This window comes from Rhinatrema bivittatum, chromosome 2 (genome assembly GCF_901001135.1).
Source record: "Rhinatrema bivittatum chromosome 2, aRhiBiv1.1, whole genome shotgun sequence".
In the NCBI taxonomy this organism is placed as follows: Eukaryota; Metazoa; Chordata; class Amphibia; order Gymnophiona; family Rhinatrematidae; genus Rhinatrema; species Rhinatrema bivittatum.
Window position 1 is genome coordinate 706,047,241 of NC_042616.1, and position 23,266 is coordinate 706,070,506.

At 44.9% G+C, this 23,266-nt stretch overlaps 1 protein-coding gene across 6 annotated transcripts in view; it reads left to right on the forward strand.

Annotated features, from left to right (window-relative positions):
* FAM92A (family with sequence similarity 92 member A) overlaps positions 1-23,266 on the forward strand; it is a 393,124-nt gene that overhangs the window by 65,760 nt on the left and 304,098 nt on the right. For all 6 annotated transcript variants that reach the window (XM_029591684.1, XM_029591681.1, XM_029591683.1 and 3 more), the window contains one exon: positions 12,346-12,414. In XM_029591684.1, the coding sequence (XP_029447544.1) occupies positions 12,346-12,414 (69 nt within the window). The remainder of the gene's footprint in view (positions 1-12,345; positions 12,415-23,266) is intronic.

A 23,266-nucleotide genomic window follows, 5' to 3' on the forward strand; every position in this document is an offset into this window, starting at 1 on the left:
GACAGCCATGTACCGTCTGGACCCAGCCGCCAAAGATCTCCTGGCATGTCCGAAAGTGGATGCCATGGTCTGCGCGGTCTCAAAGCGCACTACTATCCCGGTGGAGGGAGGTGCAGCAGCACTCAAGGATGCTCAAGACAGACGTCTGGAATCTATCCTCAAACAGTCCTTTGACGTCTCCGCTATGTCTTTACAGATCGCGGCCTGCTGTGCCGTGGTGACACGCGCCTGCTTAGCACAGACCAGGAACAACAGTCATGGGGAAGCCCTGGAACCACCTGTATCATTCCTCGAGGACGCCGCTTCGGATCTGGTACGCACAGCAGCTAGAGGAGTCTCATCCACCGTGGCAGCCAGAAGACAAATCTGGCTCTGAAACTGGTCAGCCGATGCATCTTCCAAAACGAGACTCACAAGGATGCCTTTCAAGGGAACGCTCATGTTGGGAAGCGAACTACAGAAACTAGCCAACAAGTGGGGCAAGTTCCCACTGCCGTGGCTACTGGAGGACAGGAATAAGAGAAACCAGCGATCCTTCCCTGGGACCTCCAGGGGCAGAGGATCACAGTGCTTCAACCCATATAGAAGCTTATATCAAGCGGCCCGCCCCATAGGCCGGAGCCAGTCCTTTCGGAACAAGCACAATAAAAGGCGAGCCAGCTGGGCCCAGGCCCCAGCCGCACCCCACAATGAAAATCAGCTGACCCATCCAAAGAAAGAAGCCATAGGGGCAGGCTGGCCCTATTCTACCAAAGATGGGTCGAGATAACTTCGGACAAGTGGGTCCTATCCATCATTCGAGAGGGATATTACCTGGATTTCCACCACCTCCCTCCAGACAAATTTGTGGAATCTCCCTGTCACGACCCTTCCAAGAGAATGGCAGTGGAAGCTACACTGACCAGATTACTAGCCTTAGAGGCTATAACACCGGTGCCTCCACAACAAATAGATGGAATAATGGCTAGTATTTATTTTATCGTTCCCAAGAAGAAAGGAACGTTCAGACCTATCCTGGATCTCAAGGCAGTCAACCGTCACCTGAAGATTCCTTGCTTCTGCATGGAAACCCTACGCTCGGTAATAAGGGCGATACAACTGGGAGAATTCCTTACCAACCTGGATCTGTCGGAAGCCTACCTACACATTCCGATCCATCAAGAGCATCAGCATTTTCTTTGCTTCTCGATCCTGGACCATCACTACCAGTTCCGGGCACTAACTTTCGGGTTAGCCACTGCACCCCGGATGTTCACCAAGATCATAGTGATGGTGGCAGCAACACGGAGGAAGGAAGGAATTCGCGCACCCTTATCTAGACGATTGGCTGATCAGAGCGAAATCCCCAGAGGAAAGCCACCAGGCAACCAACAGAGTCAATACTCTACTGGAGAGCCTCGGTGGTCAACACAAACAAGAACTGCCTGCAGCCTTCCTAATCTCTAGAATACTTGGGAGTCCGGTTTGACACCAAACAAGACAAGGTAATCCTGACACAGACAAGGAGATCAAAACCGATGACCCAGTTACGAACCCTGTTGAGCGAACCTAGCCCCACAGCATGGGATTACCTACAAGTTCTTGGCCTCATTGCATCCACACTGGAAGTAGTCCCATGGGCACGAGCTCACATGAGACCCCTACAACGCTCACTACTATCACGATGGAATCCACTGTCCCAGAACTACACCGTTTGGCTTCAGCTTCTGGACAGATTCCAGGCCCAACTGCGATGGTGGCTACAAGAAGCCCACCTGAGCCAGGGAACGAGACTATACTCCCCGACCTGGATCCTACTCACCACGGATGCCAGCCTACGAGGATGGGGAGCACACTGCCAGGAGCTAACCCCTCAAGGACAATGGAACAAAGAAGAGTTAGGATGGAATATCAATCGCCTAGAAGCCCAGGCAGTCAGACTAGCCTGCCTAAGGTTCGGTCACAGACTCTGAGGCAAAGCGGTCAGAGTAATGTTGGACAACGCCACAGCAGTGGCCTACATCAACCATCAGGGAGGAACCAGTAGCCAACAGGTATCTCTGGAAATAGACCCAGTAATGTCATGGGCAGAAGTGAATCTTCAAGAGATCTCGGCCGTCCACGTTGCCGGCAAAGACAATGTCGCAGCGGACTATCTCAGCAGAGAAAGTCTAGATCCCAGGAGAATGGAAACTGTCAACCACAGCATTCCAATTGATAGTAAACCGTTGGGGAACACCAACCATGGACCTCCTGGCAAACCGGTCCAACGGCCAGGTACCCAGTTTCTTCAGCTGTAGGCGGGAACCCCAGTCCCAGGGAATCGATGCCCTGGTACAGAACTGGCCACAGGAGACTCTTTTATACACCTTCCCGCCGTGGCCCCTTTTGGGGGTGATCATCCAAAAGATAGAGCAGCACAGGGGGCCAGTACTTCTAGTGGCCCGGATTGGCCAAGAAGACCGTGGTACGCAGAAATGCAAAGACTGCTGGCAGGGGACTGCTGGCAAGGAACACGACATCATACCACGCTCAGTCAAAATTCCTGCGATTTTGGAATTCCTACAGAACGGGCTACAGAAGGGATTGTCCCTCAACTCCATCAAGGTACAGGTGGCTGCCTTGTCATGCTACGGAACCAAGAGTGAGACCGGCAGCATAGCCTCTCACCAGGATGTCTCCCGCTTTCTGAATGGAGTCAAGCACATCCGACCACCCCTAAAGTGGACGGTGCCTCTTTGGAACCTTAACCTTGTCCTACATTTCCTAGCATGAACCTCCTTCAGACCTCTCCGTGGCCTGTCTCTCAGACTATTAACATTGAAGACAGCCTTCCTGCTGGCAGTCTGTTCAGCCCGTCATATATCCAAGCTACAAGCACTGTCCTGCCGAGAGCCGTTCCTCAGACTCACTCCAGGAACCATCCAGTTATGCACAGTTCCGTCGTTCCTGCCAAAAGTGGTGTCTCACTTCCATCTCAACCAAACCATCTCGCTACCATCGCCAGATGAGCATAAGAATTCAGAAGAGGCTCGAAGTCTACGCCATCTCAATGTCGGCAGACTCCTAGTCCGATACCTGGAACGGTCGGAATTCGTACGAAAGACTGACCATCTATTCGTCCTTCACAGCAGGGGGAAGTGGCCTCGCAAGCAACCATAGCCCGCTGGATCAAAGAAGTCATCAAGGCGGCCTACGTGGAAGCAGGCAAACAACCGCCTTTACAGGTCAAGGCCCATTCTACTAGAGCCCAGGCAGTGGCCTGGACGGAAACCAAGATGCTGTCACCCGCCGAGATCTGCAGGGCGGCGACTTGGTCATCCATCCACACCTTCTTCAGGTTTTACCGCCTGGATGTTCAGGCTCGTGAGGACACAGCATTTGCAAGGGCAGTACTAAGTGGCTCACGGGCAGCCTCCCACCCTGTTCGGGAGTAGCTTTATACATCCCATTGGTCTTGAGTCCATCTGCTACACGCTAGGAAATGGAAAAATTACTTACCTGATAATTTTGTTTTCCTTAGTGTAGACAGATGGACCCAGCATCCCACCCACAGCTGCTGTTACTCATGCAATTCTCGGGGGACATCCCCGGGAGCGAGTGATTCAAGGGTAAGCCATGCTTTCCTTCATCTAGGACACACATCCTACTGGGTGTCGACGTTTCTCGGTTGAGGGCACTGGCGGTCTCCAGCTATAGCCAATTTAACTAGTTCAAATTAATCAAGTTAAGCAAGTTATAAGTTAATCAAGTTATTCAAATTATTCAGTCATACATATATCCACAGTGCTTTTCGAGGAGAATACTGAAGAGCTGCACCCTGTAGGGGTATATGTACTAGGGCTGACATCAGATTGAAATCTGATCCGTCTCCAACTGCTATCAAGAGTACACTATAGCCATTGGTCCTGAGTGCATCTGTCTACATTAAGGAAAACAAAATTATCAGGTAAGTAATTTCTCCAATAATACCGTAGAATACATTAGTGCATTAACAGATCAAAATAAGTTTAGGACATAGACATAGGAAAAGAAATGACTCCCGAGGAGTGGGAGAATGTTAAGTAAAGAGATGCTGGTAAGTCGAGATGTGCGAACTGGAAAACTTGGTGAGCTGAACCAGAGAAAGGATTCAAATTTTTCTGAAAACATTTTAAAAAGTATGCAGCTTTCACTAAAAATCTGCTGTTCCCAGTCTTTAAAAATGTTTGAATTGTACATTTCCTGTGGATAGCAGGGCTGAATTAGCCATGCTATCTGGGAGCGTCTCGTGACCGGTCAGTAGGCGGAGTTTTCTCAGTTAGTACAGAGTTTTGAACTCTGTATGACTGTGCGGTGAGCTTCCCGCACGATTGCTTTGTTACCTCAGTCTCTTTTTTTTCCCGCGAGCAAGTCTGCACGTGGGGTTTTTCTCCTCCTCGTCTCGGAAGAGATTTTTTCTCAAATTTGTTTTTTTCTTCAATTTTTTTAGGCAGTGATGGCTCCTAAGCCATCCGGATTTAAGTACTGCCAATGCGGTAAAATTATGTCCATTACAGATGGACATAATTACTGCTATATTTGCCTGGGACCAGAACACAACCAAGTCTCCTGCCGGGACTGTGCTTGTATGTCTCCTAGAACCCAAAGGAAGCACGCAGAAAAAATTGCGCGTCTAAAGGTATTGTCAACACAGTCTTCGCCGGGACCGTCGAAGAGACCGAAAAAGACTCCGTCAAAAAGGTCTCCGTCAAAAATGTCATCGGTCAGGTACGTCAATCCACCAAGGCCAATGAAGGGAGTTGAGGCTGCAACTCCTCTTTCACAGAAATCCCCTCATGAGCCGCTTGGGTTTCAGTTTACTGAACCCGCTCGATCCTGCTCATCGACACTGAAGAAATCGGGTCATAAAAAAATCAAATTGGCCGAAGCTGGATGGCGCGTCAGCGCCAGGATGCGCGCATGGCGCTTCGGCGCTTAGCCTGGCGCATAACTCATCTGCGCACGGCTCTGCGCACAAGACATCGACATGCAGCTAAGCACACAAAACATCGGCACACAGTGACATGCACATCACATCACATCAGCGCACAAATCTGCGCACTGCTCAGTGCACAAAGGCGCATCTAAGCGTACAGCATCTATGCCACATGACGCAGCAGAGCATCATGGCTTAAAACATGCGAAGCTATTGAGTCAACCTCGAATTTCGACGCACAGGACACCAGCCTTAATGCAGCCTATTCTGCTAAGTCAGGAATGTCTTAAAAAGTCACAAAAAAACGAAACATTTAACATCTTCAAAACCTAGTGACACAGATTCTAACCAGAATCTGGAACTAGTCTCTGTCCATGACTCCGACACCTCTAGCAAAGATTCTGATTCTCATGGGTCTTCCCTTAGTAGACCACAATCCCCTCCTCAAGACTCGCTCATAGCAGCAATGCCTTCATAACCAGCTCCCTTTTTAGGACTTGCACAACCTCTCACATCTAAAGCGATGTTACAGATTTCGAGGCATTAAATACTTTTCTTCAAGATCTCAACAGCTTTCACTTGCACCTTCTCAGCCTTCACCAACTCCACTCCTTCCCTCTCGGCCGTCAGCATCATCTCCAATTGCTGATCGACTGGACGCTCCAGACTTGCCATGGCCATCGTCCCCTGGTTCATCTACAGGTTTTCCATCTGATCCTCCAGAAGGTCTCCCGGAACCTTATTCCCCTCTCGAAGACTTGTCCTATCCAAAGTTCATCGAGAAGGTAGGCTCTCTTTTAAATATAGAGACGGGAAAGATTCCTGATCCTAGGACGGAGGTTCTTGGAATACTGAAAATATTCGAAATGCCTCCAGAGCCAACAGCTCTACCACCACATACAGTACTGGATACAGTCCTTCGTAAAATGTGGGAGAAACCTTTTACCACCACAGCTACATCAAGGAAAACGAACTTCAAGTACCATATGCGTAATTCAACAATTTACGATGTGTCACAATTGCCACACAACTCAATGGAATCTGCACTATCAAAGGCAAAAAGGTCAAAACTTCATGCCAATTCACCACCAGGTAAGGCCCATAAGTCCATGGATGACTTTGCCCGTAAAGTATACCATTCGTCCATGCTAGCAACAAAAATTCAACACCATCAGTTTTACGTAATCCAGTATTTATGTGAATATCTTCAGAGATTACGTCCCATATGTTTAGCTTCTGATAATATAGACATGGAAGAAGGACTTCGTCATCTACTTCGGTCTGTGTATGAGTCGTTTGAGTCTTCCGCAAGATCTTCGGCTACAGCTATAGCAGCAAGACGAATGGCATGGTTGAGAGCGAGCGCTGTAAGAGAGGACATCCATGATAAGTTAGCGGACATACCATGACTAGGAGACAATCTTTTTGGTAAGACGTTTGCGGAAACCGTTACCCCCCTTAAAGAATAGAGTACTGTGGTACTGTCACTCACTTCTCCTATGGACCCCCATACCTCTTCCAGGAAATTTTACCCTTCATTCAGGAAGAAATCCTACTCAAGGGCACCCTTTAAACCATACAATACCTATCGAACGCAAAATTATTCCCACCAGAGATACCAATCTAGACTCATCAATCCTGTGGACGACCTAGTCAACAACGACCACAAAAGCCAGCACTAGCACCCCCTCAAAAACAGACTTCATCTTTTTGAGCTATCCCGAGCCACTTCCACCGCCATACATAGGTCACCTCCGGCTTTTCTATGCCAATTGGGAGGCAATTACCTCAGATTCTTGGGTGCTGAACATCATAAGGGAAGGCTACCAGATAAATTTTGTAACACTCCCATGCCTCCCTCATATTCCCTCCCCTGGAATACATCAACCCACTCACTGTACCTTCAGGAACAGTTACAAAATCTACAAAGCCAAAAATCCATTCAAAGAATTCCAATATCACAGGAAAATCGGGGATTCTACTCCCATTATTTCCTCATCCCAAAAAAGTCCGGAGGTCTTTGACCCATCTTAGACCTACGGAATCTCAACAAACACATTCAGAAAGAAAAATTCAAGATGACGTCTCTAAAGATTATTCCTTCCCTCCTACAGCCCAACGACTGGCTATATTCCATAGACTTGAAGGATGCATACTCCCATGCACCCTTCTTCCTGGCAATACCTTTGCTTTCAAGCTCAGAACAGCCACTATCAATACAAAGTTCTGCCCTTTGGCCTATCTTCGGCCCCAAGAGTGTTCACAAAATATTTAGCTGTAGTGGTGACTCACCTCAGACAACTGTCGATCCAGATATTTCCCTATCTGGATGACTGGCTTTTAGTAGCCTTGGATCAGGCTACTCCTCGGAATCACACGTCCCAAACAATCAATTGCCTTCAGACATTGGGTTTCATAATAAATTACGAGAAGTCCAACCTGCAACCGACCCAAACACTACAGTTCATTGGAGCGCTCATCGATACAACACAATAGAGAGCGTACCTTCCGCAGGACAGGATTCAAACGCTATCCTCACTAGCTCGATGTCTATGCAACCGATCATATGCTTCGGCATGTCAAATCCGCCAGTTATTGGGTCACATGGCAGCAGCTATCCATGTAGTTCCATACACCAGACTACATATGCGCCGCCTACAATGGGGCCTAAAGAATCAGTGGTCTTAATACTTTCAACCCCTCTCAACCAGGTTACAACTTACGACTCAAATGCGCATCGACATCCAATGGTGGAAAAGTACCAACAACCTGACCTCGGGAGCACCTTTCCGGTTAGCTTCTCATCAACTTGCGCTCACAACGGATGCATCCAAGAGGGGCTGGGGAACCCATCTGAGCAATCTAAAGACTCAAGGTCTCTGGTCTCCTCTAGAGAACACACAACAGATCAACCTCCTGGAACTTTGAGCCATCTGGAAAGCGCTTCAAACCTTTTCCCCTCAAGTTCGGGGCAAGCATCTCATGGTATACACAGACAACCAAGTCATCATGTTCTACATAAACAAGGAAGGAGGGTCAGGTTCATGGATCCTCTGTCGGGAAACACTTTGAATACTGACGTGGACAATAGCAAACAAAGTTTCAATGCAAGCCACTTACCTTCCGGGTTTAGACAGTGTCACGGCGGATCGCCTCAGCAGAATATTTCATCCACATGAATGGACTTTGAATCCAGAAGTAGCAACAAGGATTTTTCAACGCTGGGGCAACCCGATAATAAATCTCTTTGCCACAGTGAGCAACTGTCAAACACAAGCATTTTGCTCCATTTACCCGAGCAAACTTCATCATGCCTCCGGATGCCTTTCTCTTCCCATGGACGGAGGGCTTGCTCTATGCTTACCCTCCCATTCCGTTAATATCAAGGACAATTCAGAAATGCATCCGAGGCACAGCGGATATGATCCTCATAGCTCCAGCATGGCCAAGCCAGCCCTGGTATCCGTATCTCATGTAGCTCTCCATTCACCCACCAATTCCACTGGAGAACCATCCACGTCTGTTAACTCAGGAAGGGGGGTCCCTCCTTCATCCAATACATCGTTCCCTCCACCTGACAGTTTGGAGGTTGAAAGGCATTTATAAAGCCACCTGGGTCTGCCATCTCAACTTGAAGACATTCTCATTGCATCAAGGAAACCTTCAACCAGACGTAGCTATGCAGGAAAGTGACATCGTTACATGGAATGGTGCAAACCGCGACAACTAGATCCGTTCGCATCAACAGCCACGCAACTTCTAGAATATCTCCATACACTCTACCTTGCTGGTCTAGCATTGGCTTCTGTTCATGTGCATGTTAGCGCTATTGCAGCTTTCCACCACTCTCATAATGGACTTCCCATTTCCAACCATCCGCTGATCTCCAGATTCATGTGGAGCATGCTACGTCTACGGCCACCGGTGTCAAAGCCACCTATACCATGGAATATCAATATAGTTCTTGAACAGCTAATGCTGCCTCCTTTCGAGCCATTAGATTCATGCCACATTAAATACCTCACATGGAAAATGGTATTTCTAGTGGCCAACACATCAGCACGGAGAGTAAGTGAACTATAAGCTTTGGTTCACTATTCTCCTTATTTAGAATTTTACCATAAGGTCACTCTTCGGCCTCATCCTACTTTCCTTCTTAAAGTAGTATCAGCTTTCCTCATAAACCAGTCAATTACATTGCCAATCTTCAAACCTAAACCTCATCATAATGACAGAGACAAGCTTCTGCACTCTTTAGATTGTAAAAGAGCATTAGCTTATTACAAACAAAGGTCTTCTTTGAGATTGAGTCCATCTCAATTGTTTCTCTCTTTTACCCCTAATATTCCAAACCAGCCTGTCTCCAAAAGAACCATTGCTAGTTGGCTATCCCAGTGCATTGAATTCTGCTACAATAAACGTTCTATTGTTTTGAGCAACAAACCAAAAGCGCACCAGATACGAGCAACAGCAGCATCTGTTGCGCATTTAAGAAAAGTTCCGCTACTGGACATCTGCAAAGCGGCAACTTCATACTTTCACATCTCACTACTGTATCAGACAGCAAACATCTGCCAATGCAGCTCTGGGTTCAGCAGTTCTGTCCACCCTAAATACAGAATAAGAATGTCTACCTTTATTGAAGGGTAGTGTCCTCAAATCATAAAAACTTACTATATGGACACAACCAGGGAGCTTGGGACTCCCAGACAACATGGCTAATTCAGCCCTGCTATCGACGGGAAAAAGCAAGTTTGCTTATAGTAAACGGTGTTTCCATAGATAGCAGGATGAATTAGCCATGCGATCCCTTCCCACCGTCCTAGACAGTCTATAGATTCTACCAAAAAACATTTCCACATACATCTCGCTTGGCTATAAGAGACTGAAGTAACAAGACAATCGCGCGGGAAGCTCACTGCGCAGCCGTACAGAGTTCAAAACTCTGTACTAACTGAGAAAACTCCACCTACTGACCAGTCGCGAGACGCTCCCAGACAGCATGGCTAATTCATACTGCTATCTACGGAAACACCGTTTACGGTAAGCAAACTTGCTTTTTTCCAAGTTGTACAGAGCTGGAATACTTCAGCTTGGAAAAGAGATGGCTGAGGGGGGATATGATAGAGGTCTTTAAGATCATGAGAGGTCTTGAACGAGTAGATGTGAATCTGTTATTTACACTTTCGGATAATAGAAGGACTAGGGGGCACTCCATGAAGTTAGCAAGTAACACATTTAAGACTAATCTGAGAAAATTCTTTTTCGCTCTACGCACAATTAAGCTCTGGAATTTGTTGCTAGCGGATGTGGTTAGTGCAGTTAGTATAGCTGTGTTTAAAAAAGGATTGGATAAGTTCTTGGAGTAGAAGTCCATTACCTGCTATTTTTATTTATTTTGCATTTTTATATACCGACATTCTTGTATCAGATACAAATCATACCGGTTTACATTAAAAACAGAGTATGCAGGAAAATAGGTTTCCTAAGTCAAATACATTGAACATATTTAATAAACAAAGGATTACTAAACACTATGAAAAAGGTTAATTAACAAAGGAAAACTTAAGGGAATTAAAATAAGCGTAGCACAAAGGATTGCACGAAGGGGTGCACAAAGGGGAAATTAACTATTAATTAAGTTGACTTAGAAAATAGCCACTGCTATTACTGGCATCAGTAGCATGGGATCTTCTTGGTGTTTGGGTAATTGTCGGGTTCTTGTGGCCTGGTTTGGCCTCTGTTGGAAACAGGATGCTGGGCTTGATGGACCCTTGCTCTGACCCAGCATGGCAATTTCTTATGTTCTTATGTACAATACTGTATCAACAAATAACCTTTATAATACAATTAACAGAATATCAAGTAATTTTTTTATGCATCTGTTTACTTTTATCCACAAATAGATAACCACAAATGTTCTTGAACTCCTGGCATTCATTATACAGAACCTGTAATTCAAGGAAAAAACAATCAGTACTTCTAGTTACCTGACAACAAATGTAATGATTTTGTGATTTGGAATAACGAATAGGCTTTTATTAAACCTTACTGTTTCATTTAGTCTAGATATTTATCATCCTGTATAAGCTACATCTACCTTTTTATTATTTTTCTACCTTTTTGTGGTTTGATTCATTCTATCTTACTTGTGTCCCTTTTTCTTGTTTTGTTTTTTTATTCATGTCTTCCTTCCATTTTATTTTTTCTTTTGCCCCCTTTCAATTCTTCCATCTTACTATCTTTTCACTCACCTTCTGTCTTTCCCTTCAATTTTCACTTTCTGCCCAGCTCAGTTTCTCTTCCCCTTTTTCACTTCATCCCAAGCTGATTTACATAAGAACATAAGATAATGCCATACTAGGGTCAGACCAAAGGTCCATCAAGCCCAGTATCCTATTTCCAACAGTTGCTAATTGAAGTCGCAAGTACCTGAGAAGTACTCAAACATTAAATAGATCCCAAGCTACTAATGCTGGTAACAAGCAGTGGCCATTTCTTATTGATTAATAGCAGTTTACGGACTTCTCCAGGAATTTATCCAAACCTTTTTTAAACCCTGCTACACTATCTGCCTTAATCACATCCTCTGTTAATGAATTCTAGAGCTTAATTGTGCATTAAGTGAAAATTTATTCTGATTTGTTTGAAATGTGCTACTTGCTAACTTCATGGAGTGCCCCCTAGTCCTTCTCTTGTCTGAAAGAGTAAATAACCAATTCACATTTACCCATTCAAGTCCTTTTCATGATTTTATGCATACCTCATGAATGTATGGTACGTGGATAAGAACAGATTGTACGTGTGTATTTTCTTAAGTTACGCATGTACCATCTGTTCTTACGTGCATAGCATACATTTGTGAGGTACGAGTGTACCTGCAAATTGAATGAAATGAATAGCCTAATGAATGCACATCCCTAGTTGAGAGAGGTGGGTTCTGTTTTCTCACCTCTTGTCTATTTTGTCAGGTATGCGTAGCCAGAGCCAGCTGCTCTGTTTGAGCCTCCTGAGCCTTGTTTAACTCTACTAAGAAGTCATTCTGAATAGATGAGGCAGCATAGTGAGATTTTCCACCAAATGTGGCTAGTTTGTGTTAAAGAGCAAAGGTAGAAGTTGGATTGGAGGAGCAAGGAGGATAATGAATAGAAATAAGGTTACAGAAGTTCCTGGAGTTTATGAATGATTTTGAACACCAAACATTTATTTAAACATTTGTTAATCACCTTGTTTTTAAAGCATTCAAAGTAAGATACAATCAGGATAAACAAAAGATAATTGAAAACATGAAACAATCAAACTATATGATACAAAAAACATAAGCATAATCTAATACAAGTATCAAAACTATATATACTGCCATTTGGGTAAAGTGCTTTCAAAGTAATATTGGTTGATTTTGTTTATAGGTTGAAAGACTTGAAGCAAAAGTTGTAGAACCTCTGAAAAGTTATGGGGCCATAATTAAACTTAAAAGGGTAAGTATGTGCAGTGTTCATGAAATTCATATGTTTTTCAAGCATTAAGTTGTAATGTGGTCCTCACTCACTTCAGCTTCTTTACTTTTACAATCTGTTGAACTACAAATGTAAAAAATATAGCATATTGCTTCAGTTTAATGAAAAAGTTGAGGCACTTTTATGTCTGACAGAAATAAGAAATGTTACGAAGACATATGGTTAAAGTTTGAATGCAGTCACTTGCATGAATCATTACTGCACAGAGATGTATTAAAGGAACCTTTCACTATAGGTTTTCTTCCATAGGGAGGACAATTTTCAAAGCATTTACCCTGTTAAATAGGTATTTGCTTGGATAAAATGGTCTGACTGGAAATTGCCTACCTCAAATATGGCTAAAAGTACACAGGGGTTCCATAGCACAGATACTTTTAATTATGGGAAAAAGAGGCATCCCTGGAGGTGTGTTTAGATCAAGGGAGAAAAATACTTGGTTCATAGAGCCCCAAATTTGCAAAAAGACACTTCCTTTTTTCTAGTTTGAGGTAAAAGGATTGTCTTAGTTCATTTACATGCATAGAAACAAGCAGCTTTCTCAATACCTGGACAATAACTCAATACTTGACTAACATCAATTTGGATTTAGGAAACATCATAGCCCCAAAGCATTGCTGCTCTTTAGTACTGGCACACTAAATAGAAGGTTTGATTCAGGTTATTCACAAATGCTAATACTTCTTGACATCACTGCTGCATTTGACAAACTTAACAGTATTCTTCTCTTATGCCTGTCTAATATTGGGTCTCTGGTTCAGTTTTACAATAGTTCAACTCATATGTTCACAATCACACCCAGCAAATTACAATAGCATCTTCAACATCCTCATGGTACACTGTCTCAACTGGACTCCTACAGGGCTCATCTTTTTCTTGTATCAGGTACTTTCCACCCTTTAACTGCTCTATAAACTGTATGCAGATGATATTCAGGTATTCTTTCCATTGAAGTCATCTTGGTCAGCCACAGCCTGTTTTGTTTCCTTATGCTTATCCATGATCAGGAGTTGGCTTTCAAACAAATTATCCTTGATTATAAAAAAACACACTGAAGTTATTATCCTAGGTCTATCTGTCACAAACTGGTTTCCATCTATTTTAACTTTTGATAACCAACTCATACTAATTTCAGAAGAGATGCGCAACCTTGGCATAATCCATGATCCCGCCATAAGCATGCATATCCAAATTAAAGCTGTAGTCTTATTATCCTTAACCATTTAAAACTGCTCCTCAATCCTTCAGACTTTAGGACTGCTCTGCAGACATTAATACAGCCTGGTCTTGATTACAGCAATTCACGCTACTCAGGCTTGCCACTTTACCTTCTCAGATCTCTGCAGTTGGTTCAAAATGCAGCTGCCTGTCTGCCCTGTGATATGTGACTTCATGATCACATATCTTCAGTTCTACAAAAACTTCACTGGCTCCCGATACAGCAATGCATTTGATATAAATCTGCTATTATAAAACATAACCTGCTCAATAATGTGGCATCTCCCTGAATTAGCTCAGCCCTCAGATTACACATTCTAGTAAGGACTTCTCTGATTCTTGTCTCAGTCCCTTCTTGAAGTTCCCTCCCCCATGTAGCATGACTATCTGTAACCTGAGAGAGAACATTTTCGATAGGACCTCCACGTGGAAATCACTTCCATTATCTGTGTTCTCTGAAGGACCAAGGAATTTACAAAATATTGTTAAAGGGCTTCTATATAAAGCAGTATGTATTCTCCCATTCCTGTTTTCCATATTTATACAAATTGGGAGTTCTCTCTCACTGAAAAATTCTCTCAAAAGAGAGAACTCTCAATTTGAATAAATATAGAAAACAGAAACAGGAGAATACCCATATATTTTCAAATTAACGTTTCCAGTGTTTCACACATTTTTATTACAGCTACAAAAATATATAAAAACATAATTATTTCAGAAAATACCACCCACCAAAAATGTTAAATCACGTCAATCATACATATTCATCCACCTCCATCATAAACAATCCAAGAATAAATCTATATAAATAAAAATGTTAAATAGTTTGTACCAAATCGCTAATCTCAGCAACCACTTAACCAATTGCGTTCAAATTTGGACACAAGTTTCACCTCACATACGGCAAGGATCTTCTACACTTACATTACATATATGTCACACCAGGGGCTGGTAAAAAAACGTTTTAAAATTTGGTTCCACAAAACAGCGACATTTGGTGGACGTAAGCGGAAGCTCTTACACCTTGCACAAACGCTCACACCCCACACACACGTGACCAATGTTTGCGATTCACACACCCTCCGAGCAGACACAAATCCACCCTCCTCACACCCCCCTGCACACATGCCAATTGTACTTATTTCACACACCCTCAAAAAACACACAAAACCCACTAAATACCAGCATGCTACACCGGGAGGTCACTCACATGCCACATGTTTTCAATTCCCACACCCTACGAACTCGCACACAAACACCCTCCTCACACCCCTCACGCACATGACTTTTCTACTTACTGCCCTCAACCTCCGAACGCACGGAAAACTGCAGAATAGTTCGGGCTGCTCCAGCGGGGGGGGGGGGGGGCAACACCGCTCCGGGACACATCGCATACACTACGGCTGTGGGCTGCCAGCAATCAAAATGGCGCCGACCGCTCTTTCCCTTACTAGGATACTCGGGAACGCCAATAGCGGCAGTAGCCCATGTGACATAGTAAGGGCCGAGGGTCCGTCGACGCCATTATCTGAACTGGCAACCGTCACACCTTCGCCCTTACTATCTGAGCGAGACGACCGCTCCCATTGCTCCACCTCAAGGGCCCGGCGCCAATACTTCCATGCCAGAACGAGCGCCCGGTCCACAGACTACCATTTTGAAAGGTATCGTCGGGACTGCAGGGGGGGGGCTTGGGGATGTTCTTGCGTCCATGTTCGAGGGGGGGCCAGGGGGCATTCCGAGATTCTGCAACTCTTGTGGGTTAGTCTATTTCACCGGCCTGGGGGGGAGGGGAGGGTGGGGGAGGCTTATATAAACACGTCGTTTCTGTGGGGATTACTTTGGGGTGCAAAGGGGGAGGGCACACACAAACACATACACAAAATGTGCACCATCTCCGAAAGGTTACAAAACAGCCCTCACCAGGTGGGGAGTCACTGAGGTGACAGTGAGGGGAGGGAGAATGAGGAGGGAGGTAACTGTCAGGGGAGGAAGAATGAGGGGAGAGGTGAGTGTGAGGGGACAGAGTTGGAGTGGGGACAGGGGAGGGAAGGGGGGGGGAGTGACCAAGGGGGAAGAGGATGAGTGACTGAGCTAAATGAGCAAGGGGAAGGGGCAGGGAGGGCAAAGAATCTGACTCAGCCACTGCAACGCATGGCAGGGGTCCGTTAGTAATATATAAATGCTTATAACAGATACTTAAATTGTGTTATGCTGTGATGTTTATATTGTATCACAATTTATATATAAAATGCACATAAATAGTAAATTTAATTCAACTGACAATATATTATGCAAGAGATCCTGTTACATCAAAGAGTCAGTCATATATGTCTATATAGTTCATTAAGATTGTGACTTAGTCATTGCTCATATTAATTCAAATCCCAGCAAGAGGCCTTTGTAATCAACTTCATCAGGGGAATGTGACTTTCTCAACGGCATCAATAAACAAGCTTTGCAAAATCCTCATGGATTTATATGAATATTCACCAGGTGGTTGAGATCATCAAAGCTTAGCTATAAAAATGCAAAAAGTATTAATATCATATTAGTAATTTCCTAGCACCTAGACAGATGGATGCACCTCTACCAGCAGATGGAAATGGAGCAAACTGACGTCACAGTATATATACTCATGTAGTGACATCAGCCTGCCAGTATTCTCCCTCTCCAGCAAATGGTGGACATGCATTTCCCTACTGGGGATTGCGGTAGATTTTGGAAGGATAAATTAAAGGAAAATAATTTACCCCGCTCTCCTGTGGTGATACCAAATGGTTCCTCCCCCAGTTGAGAATTCCTGAGGTAATTTCCATGGTCCTTCAGATGAATCCCTTGATCCGGTAGCTGGCTTTTCAGCCGGTGTGAACTTAGCTGCTTGGACAGCTGAAAGGCAGCGAGTGCGGGAAGCCAAGCATGACTGTGATGGCATATACCCTCTCCCCTCACAGCCGGAGGCTGACTGTGTACTCAGCCGGGTAAGGCTGAACTCAGGAAAGATTTAAAAAATATATATTAATACTTTTTTTGCATTTTTATAGCTAAGTTTTGATGATCTCAACCACCTGGCTATATATATATATACATAGAGAGAGACTCATAAAGGGGTGGGGTTGTGTAGGGCTTCCTCCTTACTTAGACTCCGAATTTGGCGTGCCATTCTGATGTTTGTCATGATCCGAGGCAGGTTAAGGGACGTGGGCAGCCTGGTGGGTTGAGCAGCCATTTTTTGCCAGGCCCTGCTCCGAAGCTTTTTCTTGTGTGTCCCGTGGAAGGCCACGGCGTTCTCGCGCGCTTTGCTTGCGCATGCAACTGCCCTCTTCAGGATTGTCTGTTTGGTCAGTGCATCTGACTGGGCGTCCAGTTTTTAGTTGCTTAGGTGTGCATTGATTTGGGCGTTCAGGTTAAGCGGTGCCTGGACTGGACATGTGTTTACCCATGTGCACGACTTGGGTGCATTGATTGTGCGCTTATCTTTGGAACGCCTAGCCTTGTGATTTGAACGCTTACATTTTGAATGCATAAAAAAAAGAAATAATTTTCTTAGCTGTAGGTGCCATTAAGAGTCTTTTCCTAAGCGCTGCCTGTAATATTCAGGCATATTAGCCTGGCGTACCCTCTAACTTGTGCCAGCACTGTTTAGAGGCTCAGGGAGAATTATCTTTCTCCGATTTTACTAAGCCTGATGCTTCCTAGCCTGATGAAGGTCTAGGTAAAGACATTTTAGGAGGGCCGCCTGATCTTGGGATTCCCTTAACTAGTTCGTCAGCGGGGGAAAGTAGCTCAGTGGGTGCAGCACAGGTGCCTCCTGGTTTGGATGCTTCCGCCTTTTCTTGGGTAGGATTTTTTCAAGGATTGCGATCTTTTCTTCAGGCGCAGTCTCAGCCCAGTCCAATCCTGCCAGGGCAGAGCCGCAGCCTGGTACTGCCAAGTGCCATAATACAGCCAGGTCAACAGTAGGACTTCCCGAATAAAGACCCGGATGGTACTGATGACTAGGCCGATCCTAGAGAATGGGGAAATTCATCTGGGACTGGAACCATATAGGACTTATATGGCAGCTCTTTCATAGAAATGAGCTGCCGGCTCTGATTTTCCAGTCTTTGAAAATGCTGGGAATACCTGGGGTGGATTCCAATTCTGAGCCAAAGAAAAATCCCATTTTGGTTTCCTTGTATAAATCCTCTTGTTTTTCTCAGTCATAGAGGCCATTCAAGAATTAATTGATCTTGAGTGGGGTGCCCTGAAGGCTAATTTCAAAGGGGGTCAATGTTTGGAAGGTCTGTGCCCCTTGGATCCAGTGGTGAAGAGCGTTTGCATTTTCTGAAGTTGGATGCACTTGTTTATACACACTCCAAACGGACGACTATCCCCATAGAGGGAGGAGTGGACTTGAAGGATGTTGATGACAAGAGGATTGAGCCCATTTGAAGCAGTGGCAGTGACTTTGCAGATAGCTTCTTGTTGTTCCCTGGTGGCTTGCTCTTGTTTACTTCTCTCTCAGGAGGACGATGACTCTGGGGTGAATTCCAGGGCAGTTATGAAGCCAGCAGCCACATTTTTGGCAGATGTGGACTGTGATTTGATCCGCACTTTAGCCAGAGGGATGGCTTTGATAATAGCCAAGCGTCAAGCTATGGCTGAGAGATTGGTCGGCCGATGTGACCTCTAAGGCTAATCTTAAGAAATTACCTTTGTAGGCTCGCTCTTATTTGGTAGCGAGTTGGAGAAACTGGCCAGTAAGTGTGACAAATCCCCAGTTCCTCGGTTGCCGGAGGATAAGAAGCAGACACTATGCTCATTTCCCATGAGAGGTCATGCAAAGGGATCCAAGCATTCTTGACCTACAGAGGTCAAGAACGCTTGGATCCCCCCATCTCAGTTCTTTCGGCCCACACAGCCCAGAGGGGGGATGGGCTCAGGCATTGGAACCTCACGAGATTACCAATGAAGGTTTGCCGACCCACCTCTGGAAACAGGAGATAGGGGGACGCCTCTCTCTCTTTTATCAGAGGTGAGTTGAGATCCTATAGAATCGGTGGATCCTGGAGGTGAAACGAACATAAGAACATGCCATACTGGGTCAGACTAAGGGGTCCATCAAGTCCAGCATCCTGTCTCCAACAGTGGCCAATCCAGGCCATAAGAACATGGCAAGTACCCAAAAACTAAATCTATCCCATCTTACTGTTGCTAGTAATAGCAGTGGCTATTTTCTAAGTCAACTTAATTAATAGCAGGTAATGGACTTCTCCTCCAAGAACTTATCCAATCCTTTTTTAAACCCAGCTACACTAACTGCACTAATCACATCCTCTGGCAACAAATTCCAGAGTTTAATGGTGCGTTGATGAGTGAAAAAGAACTTTCTCCGATTAGTTTTAAATGTGCCACATGCTAACTTCCTGGAGTGCCCCCTAGTCCTTCTATTATCCGAAAAAGTAAATAACCTTTAACTGTTCTAGAGCTCTCATGATTTTAAACACCTCTATCATATCCCCCCTCAGCCATCTCTTCTCCAAGCTGAGCAACCCTAACCTCTTCAGCCTTTCCTTATAGGGGAGCTGTTCCATCCCCTTTATCATTTTGGTCGCTCTTCTCTGTACCTTCTCCATCACAACTATAACTTTTTTGAGATGCGGCGACCAGAATTGTACACAGTATTCAAGGTGCAGTCTCACCATGGAGCGATACAGAGGCATTATGACATTTTCCGTTGTATTCACCATTCTCTTTCTAATAATTCCCAACATTGTTTGCTTTTTTGACTGCCGCAGTACACTAAACAGACTATTTCAATGTGTTATCCACTATGTCGCCTAGATCTCTTTCTTGGCTGGTAGCTCCTAATATGGAACCTAACATCGTGTAACTATAGCATGGGTTATTTTTCCCTATATGCATCACCTTGCACTTATCCACATTAAATTTCATCTGCCATTTGGTTGCCCAATTTTCCAGTCTCACAAGGTCTTCCTGCAATTTATCACAATCTGCTTGTGATTTAACTACTCTGAATAATTTTGCATCATCTGCAAATTTGATTACCTCACTCGTCTTATTCCTTTCCAGATCATTTATAAATATATTGAAAAGTAAGGGTCCCAATACAGATCCCTGAGGCATTCCACTGCCCACTCCCTTCCACTGAGAAAATTGTCCATTTAATCCTATTCTCAGTTTCCTGTCTCTTAGCCAGTATTTTAATCCACGAAAGGACATCACCACCTATCCCATGACTTTTTATTTTTCCTAGAAGCCTCTCACGAGGAACTTTGTCAAACGCTTTCTAAAAATCCAAATACACTACATCTACTGGTTCACCTTTATCTACATGTTTATTAACTCCTTCAAAAAAGTGAAGCAGATTTGTGAGGCAAGACTTGCCTTGGCTAAAGCCATGCTAACTTTATTCCATTAAACCATGTCTTTCTATATGTTCTGTGATTTTGATATTTAGAACACTTTCCACTATTTTTCCTGGCACTGAAGTCAGGCTAACTGGTCTGTAGTTTCCCGGATTGCCCCTGGAGCCCTTTTTAAATATTGGGGTTATATTAGCCCACCCTCCAGCTACAGTGGATGATTTTAATGATAAGTTACAAATACGAGGATATGCACAGGAGTTTTGCATTGTTCCTCGGGACATGTTCATGGTGTCTCCCTGCCACTTCCTGCAGAAAAAGCAGGCAGTGGAGTCTACTCTATCAAGGCTTCTCAGTCTGAGGGCTGTGGTTCCAGTACCCACGTCTCAAGAAAATATGGGGCGATACTCCATTTATTTCATTGTGCCCAAGAAGGAGGACTCCTTTCATCCCATTCTGGATCTCAGAGGAGTCAAGTCATTTATGGATGACTCATTTTCACATGGAAACGTTGCACTCAGTGATAATAGCCATGTAGTCGGGGGAATTTTTGATCTCCTTGGATCTACCCAAGGTGTACCTCCATATTCCCACCTGATTGGAGTGCCAATGTTTTCCTCATTTCACGGTTTTGTGATGCCATTATCATTTTTGGGCACTGCCTTTTGGTCTGGCCACCACACCCAGAACTTTTTCCATGGTTATGATGGTGGTGGCAGCAGAGTATTTGGATGACTGGCTGATTCGGGCCAACTCTCTGGAAGAGAGCCACCTAGTGACCCCTAAGTTGATCTCCCTGTTGCAAGAGCTCATTTGGGTGGTGAACTTAGCCAAGAGCAGTCTTCAGCCATCTTAGTCATTGAAGTGTCTGGGTGTTCGGTTTGACACGAGGCAGGGCAGAGTTTTCCTGCCAGAAGCTCATAATCAGAAGCTGATGATGCAGGTGCGTCTTTTGGTGAACACTATACACCCGACGGTGTGGTCCTATCTACAGGTACTCTGATGGCAGCAGAGAGCGCGGAGGGCGCATATGTGGGCCCTCCGTGCTCTCTGCTGTCTTGTTGGAACCTGCAGTTTCAGGACTGTTTGATTCGGCTCTATCTGCAAATGGCAGGCTGCTTTCACCTCCAGTGTTGATTGTAAACAGATCATCTGAGAGAGGGAGTTTCCCTGACATTGCTGAATTGGTTGGTATTCACGACAGATGTAAGCCTCCCAGGTTGGGAAGCTCACTGTCAGGAACTAACGGCGCAAAGGCGCTGGAATTCAAAGGAGTCTCTCTGGAACATCAATTAGCTGGAAGCCCAGGAGATCCAGGTGGCCTGCTTGCAATTCAGCAATAGACTGCAGAGTCGAGTGATCCAAGAAATGACTGACAACGCAATGACAGTGGCTTACGTCAATCAGCAGGGAGGAGCCAAGAGCCAGCAAATGACGCAGGAGATAGATCAACTTATGGATTGGCGGAAGTGCATCTTCAGGAGATCTCGCTTCTCACATTGCAGGAAAAGATAATGTAAGAGCAGACTTTCTTAGCAGGGAAAGTCTGGACCCAGGAGAATGGGTATTGTTGGACGAGGCCTTTCAGCTGATAGTGGATCACTGGAGCCTTCCATTTCTAGACCTGCTGGCGACTTCTCGCAGTGCAAAGGTTCCTCGATTCTTCAGTTACAGGAAAGGTCCAACGTCCTTGAGTATCGATGCTCTCGTACAGGTCTGGGTGGAATACAAGCTGCTGTATGCCTTCCCCCCCGTGACCTATGTTGGGCAGAATAGTTCAGAGTCGAAGGTCACAGGGGTTGGTGCTTTTGGTGGCACCCAGATTGGCCCAGGAGATCATAGTATGCAGATTTGCGAAGACTCCTGGTAGACTACCCCCTTCGTCTTCTGGCGCACAGGAATCTGTTGGAGCAGGGACCTGTCCTTCATGAAGATCCGACTCTGTTTTGTCTTATGGTATGGTCCTTGAGAGGGCTCGCTTGTCGAGGCGTGGATATTCTACTGCGGTGATTGCTACCTTGCTATGAGCATGAAAATTCTCCAATTCCTTAGCCATTGTGCGGGTTTGGTGAGCGTTTGAAGCTTGGAGTGTTTCCTCTTTCAGTTAGGATCCCGCTCATTTTGGAATTTTTGCAGGATGGGTTGAATAAAGGGCTGGCCCTTAATTCTTTGAAGGTACAGATAGCAGCTCTTGCCTGTTTCAGCAGTCAGGTGAAGGGTGAATCTTTATCTTCTCATCCTGATGTGGGCCGTTTCTTGAGGGGAGTGAAACATCTTTGTCCTCCCTTGCGGTTACCAGTACCCTTGTGGAGTATTAATCTGGTGTTGGATTTCTTGGCGGGCCCTACGTTTCGACCATTGCGTACCCTTGCATTGTGATTGCTGACCTTGAAAACAGTGTTTCTGGTGGTGATATGTTGTGTGTGTCAAATTTCTTAGCTACAGGCCTTGTCTTGCCAGGAGACATTCCTTCATATAACTCCAGGAACAATACAGTTGCATACTGTTCCTTCTTTCTTGCCTAAAGTGGTCTCAGATTTTCACTTGAATCAGTCCATTTCCTTGCTGTCTCTGGATAAGGAAAAAGATGTGGATGAACATCACCTGTGCATTCCTTGAATGTCAAGAGACATGTCTTGAGGTATCTGGAGGTTTCTAAACCTTTCCAAAAGATGGATTGCCTGTTTGTCCTTCATGGTGGAGGTAAACAGGGTGAGCCGGCTTCACAGGCTACAATAGCTCACTGGATTAAGGAGGTAGTCACTGCCGCATGTGGCTGCTGAAAAAACCGTTAAGGCTCATCCCACTAGGGCTGAGGCAGTTTCATTGGGCAGAAGTTAGATTGTTGTCTCCCATCGACAATTGCTGAGCTGCGACGTGGTCCTCCTTACACACCTTTTCTAGGTGGTATTGTCTGGATGTGCAGGCCTGAGAGGACACAACCTTTGCACGTGCAATTTTGATTGGACCACAGGCAGCCTCCCACTCAATTTGGGAGTAGCTTGCGTACATCCCACTGTCCTGAATGCATCTATCTAGGTGCTAGCAAATGAGAAATTACTACTTACCTGATAATTTTGTTTTCCTTATTCTAGACAGATGGATTCAGCTTCCCGCCCTTGGCTGCCACTTGTGTGCTATAGTCCTCCTGTGTGGCTACATGTTCCAGTGGTTACTGGTAAGTGTTCATCCAGGCCCTAGATTTGTGTTCATATATATATTTCTCACAG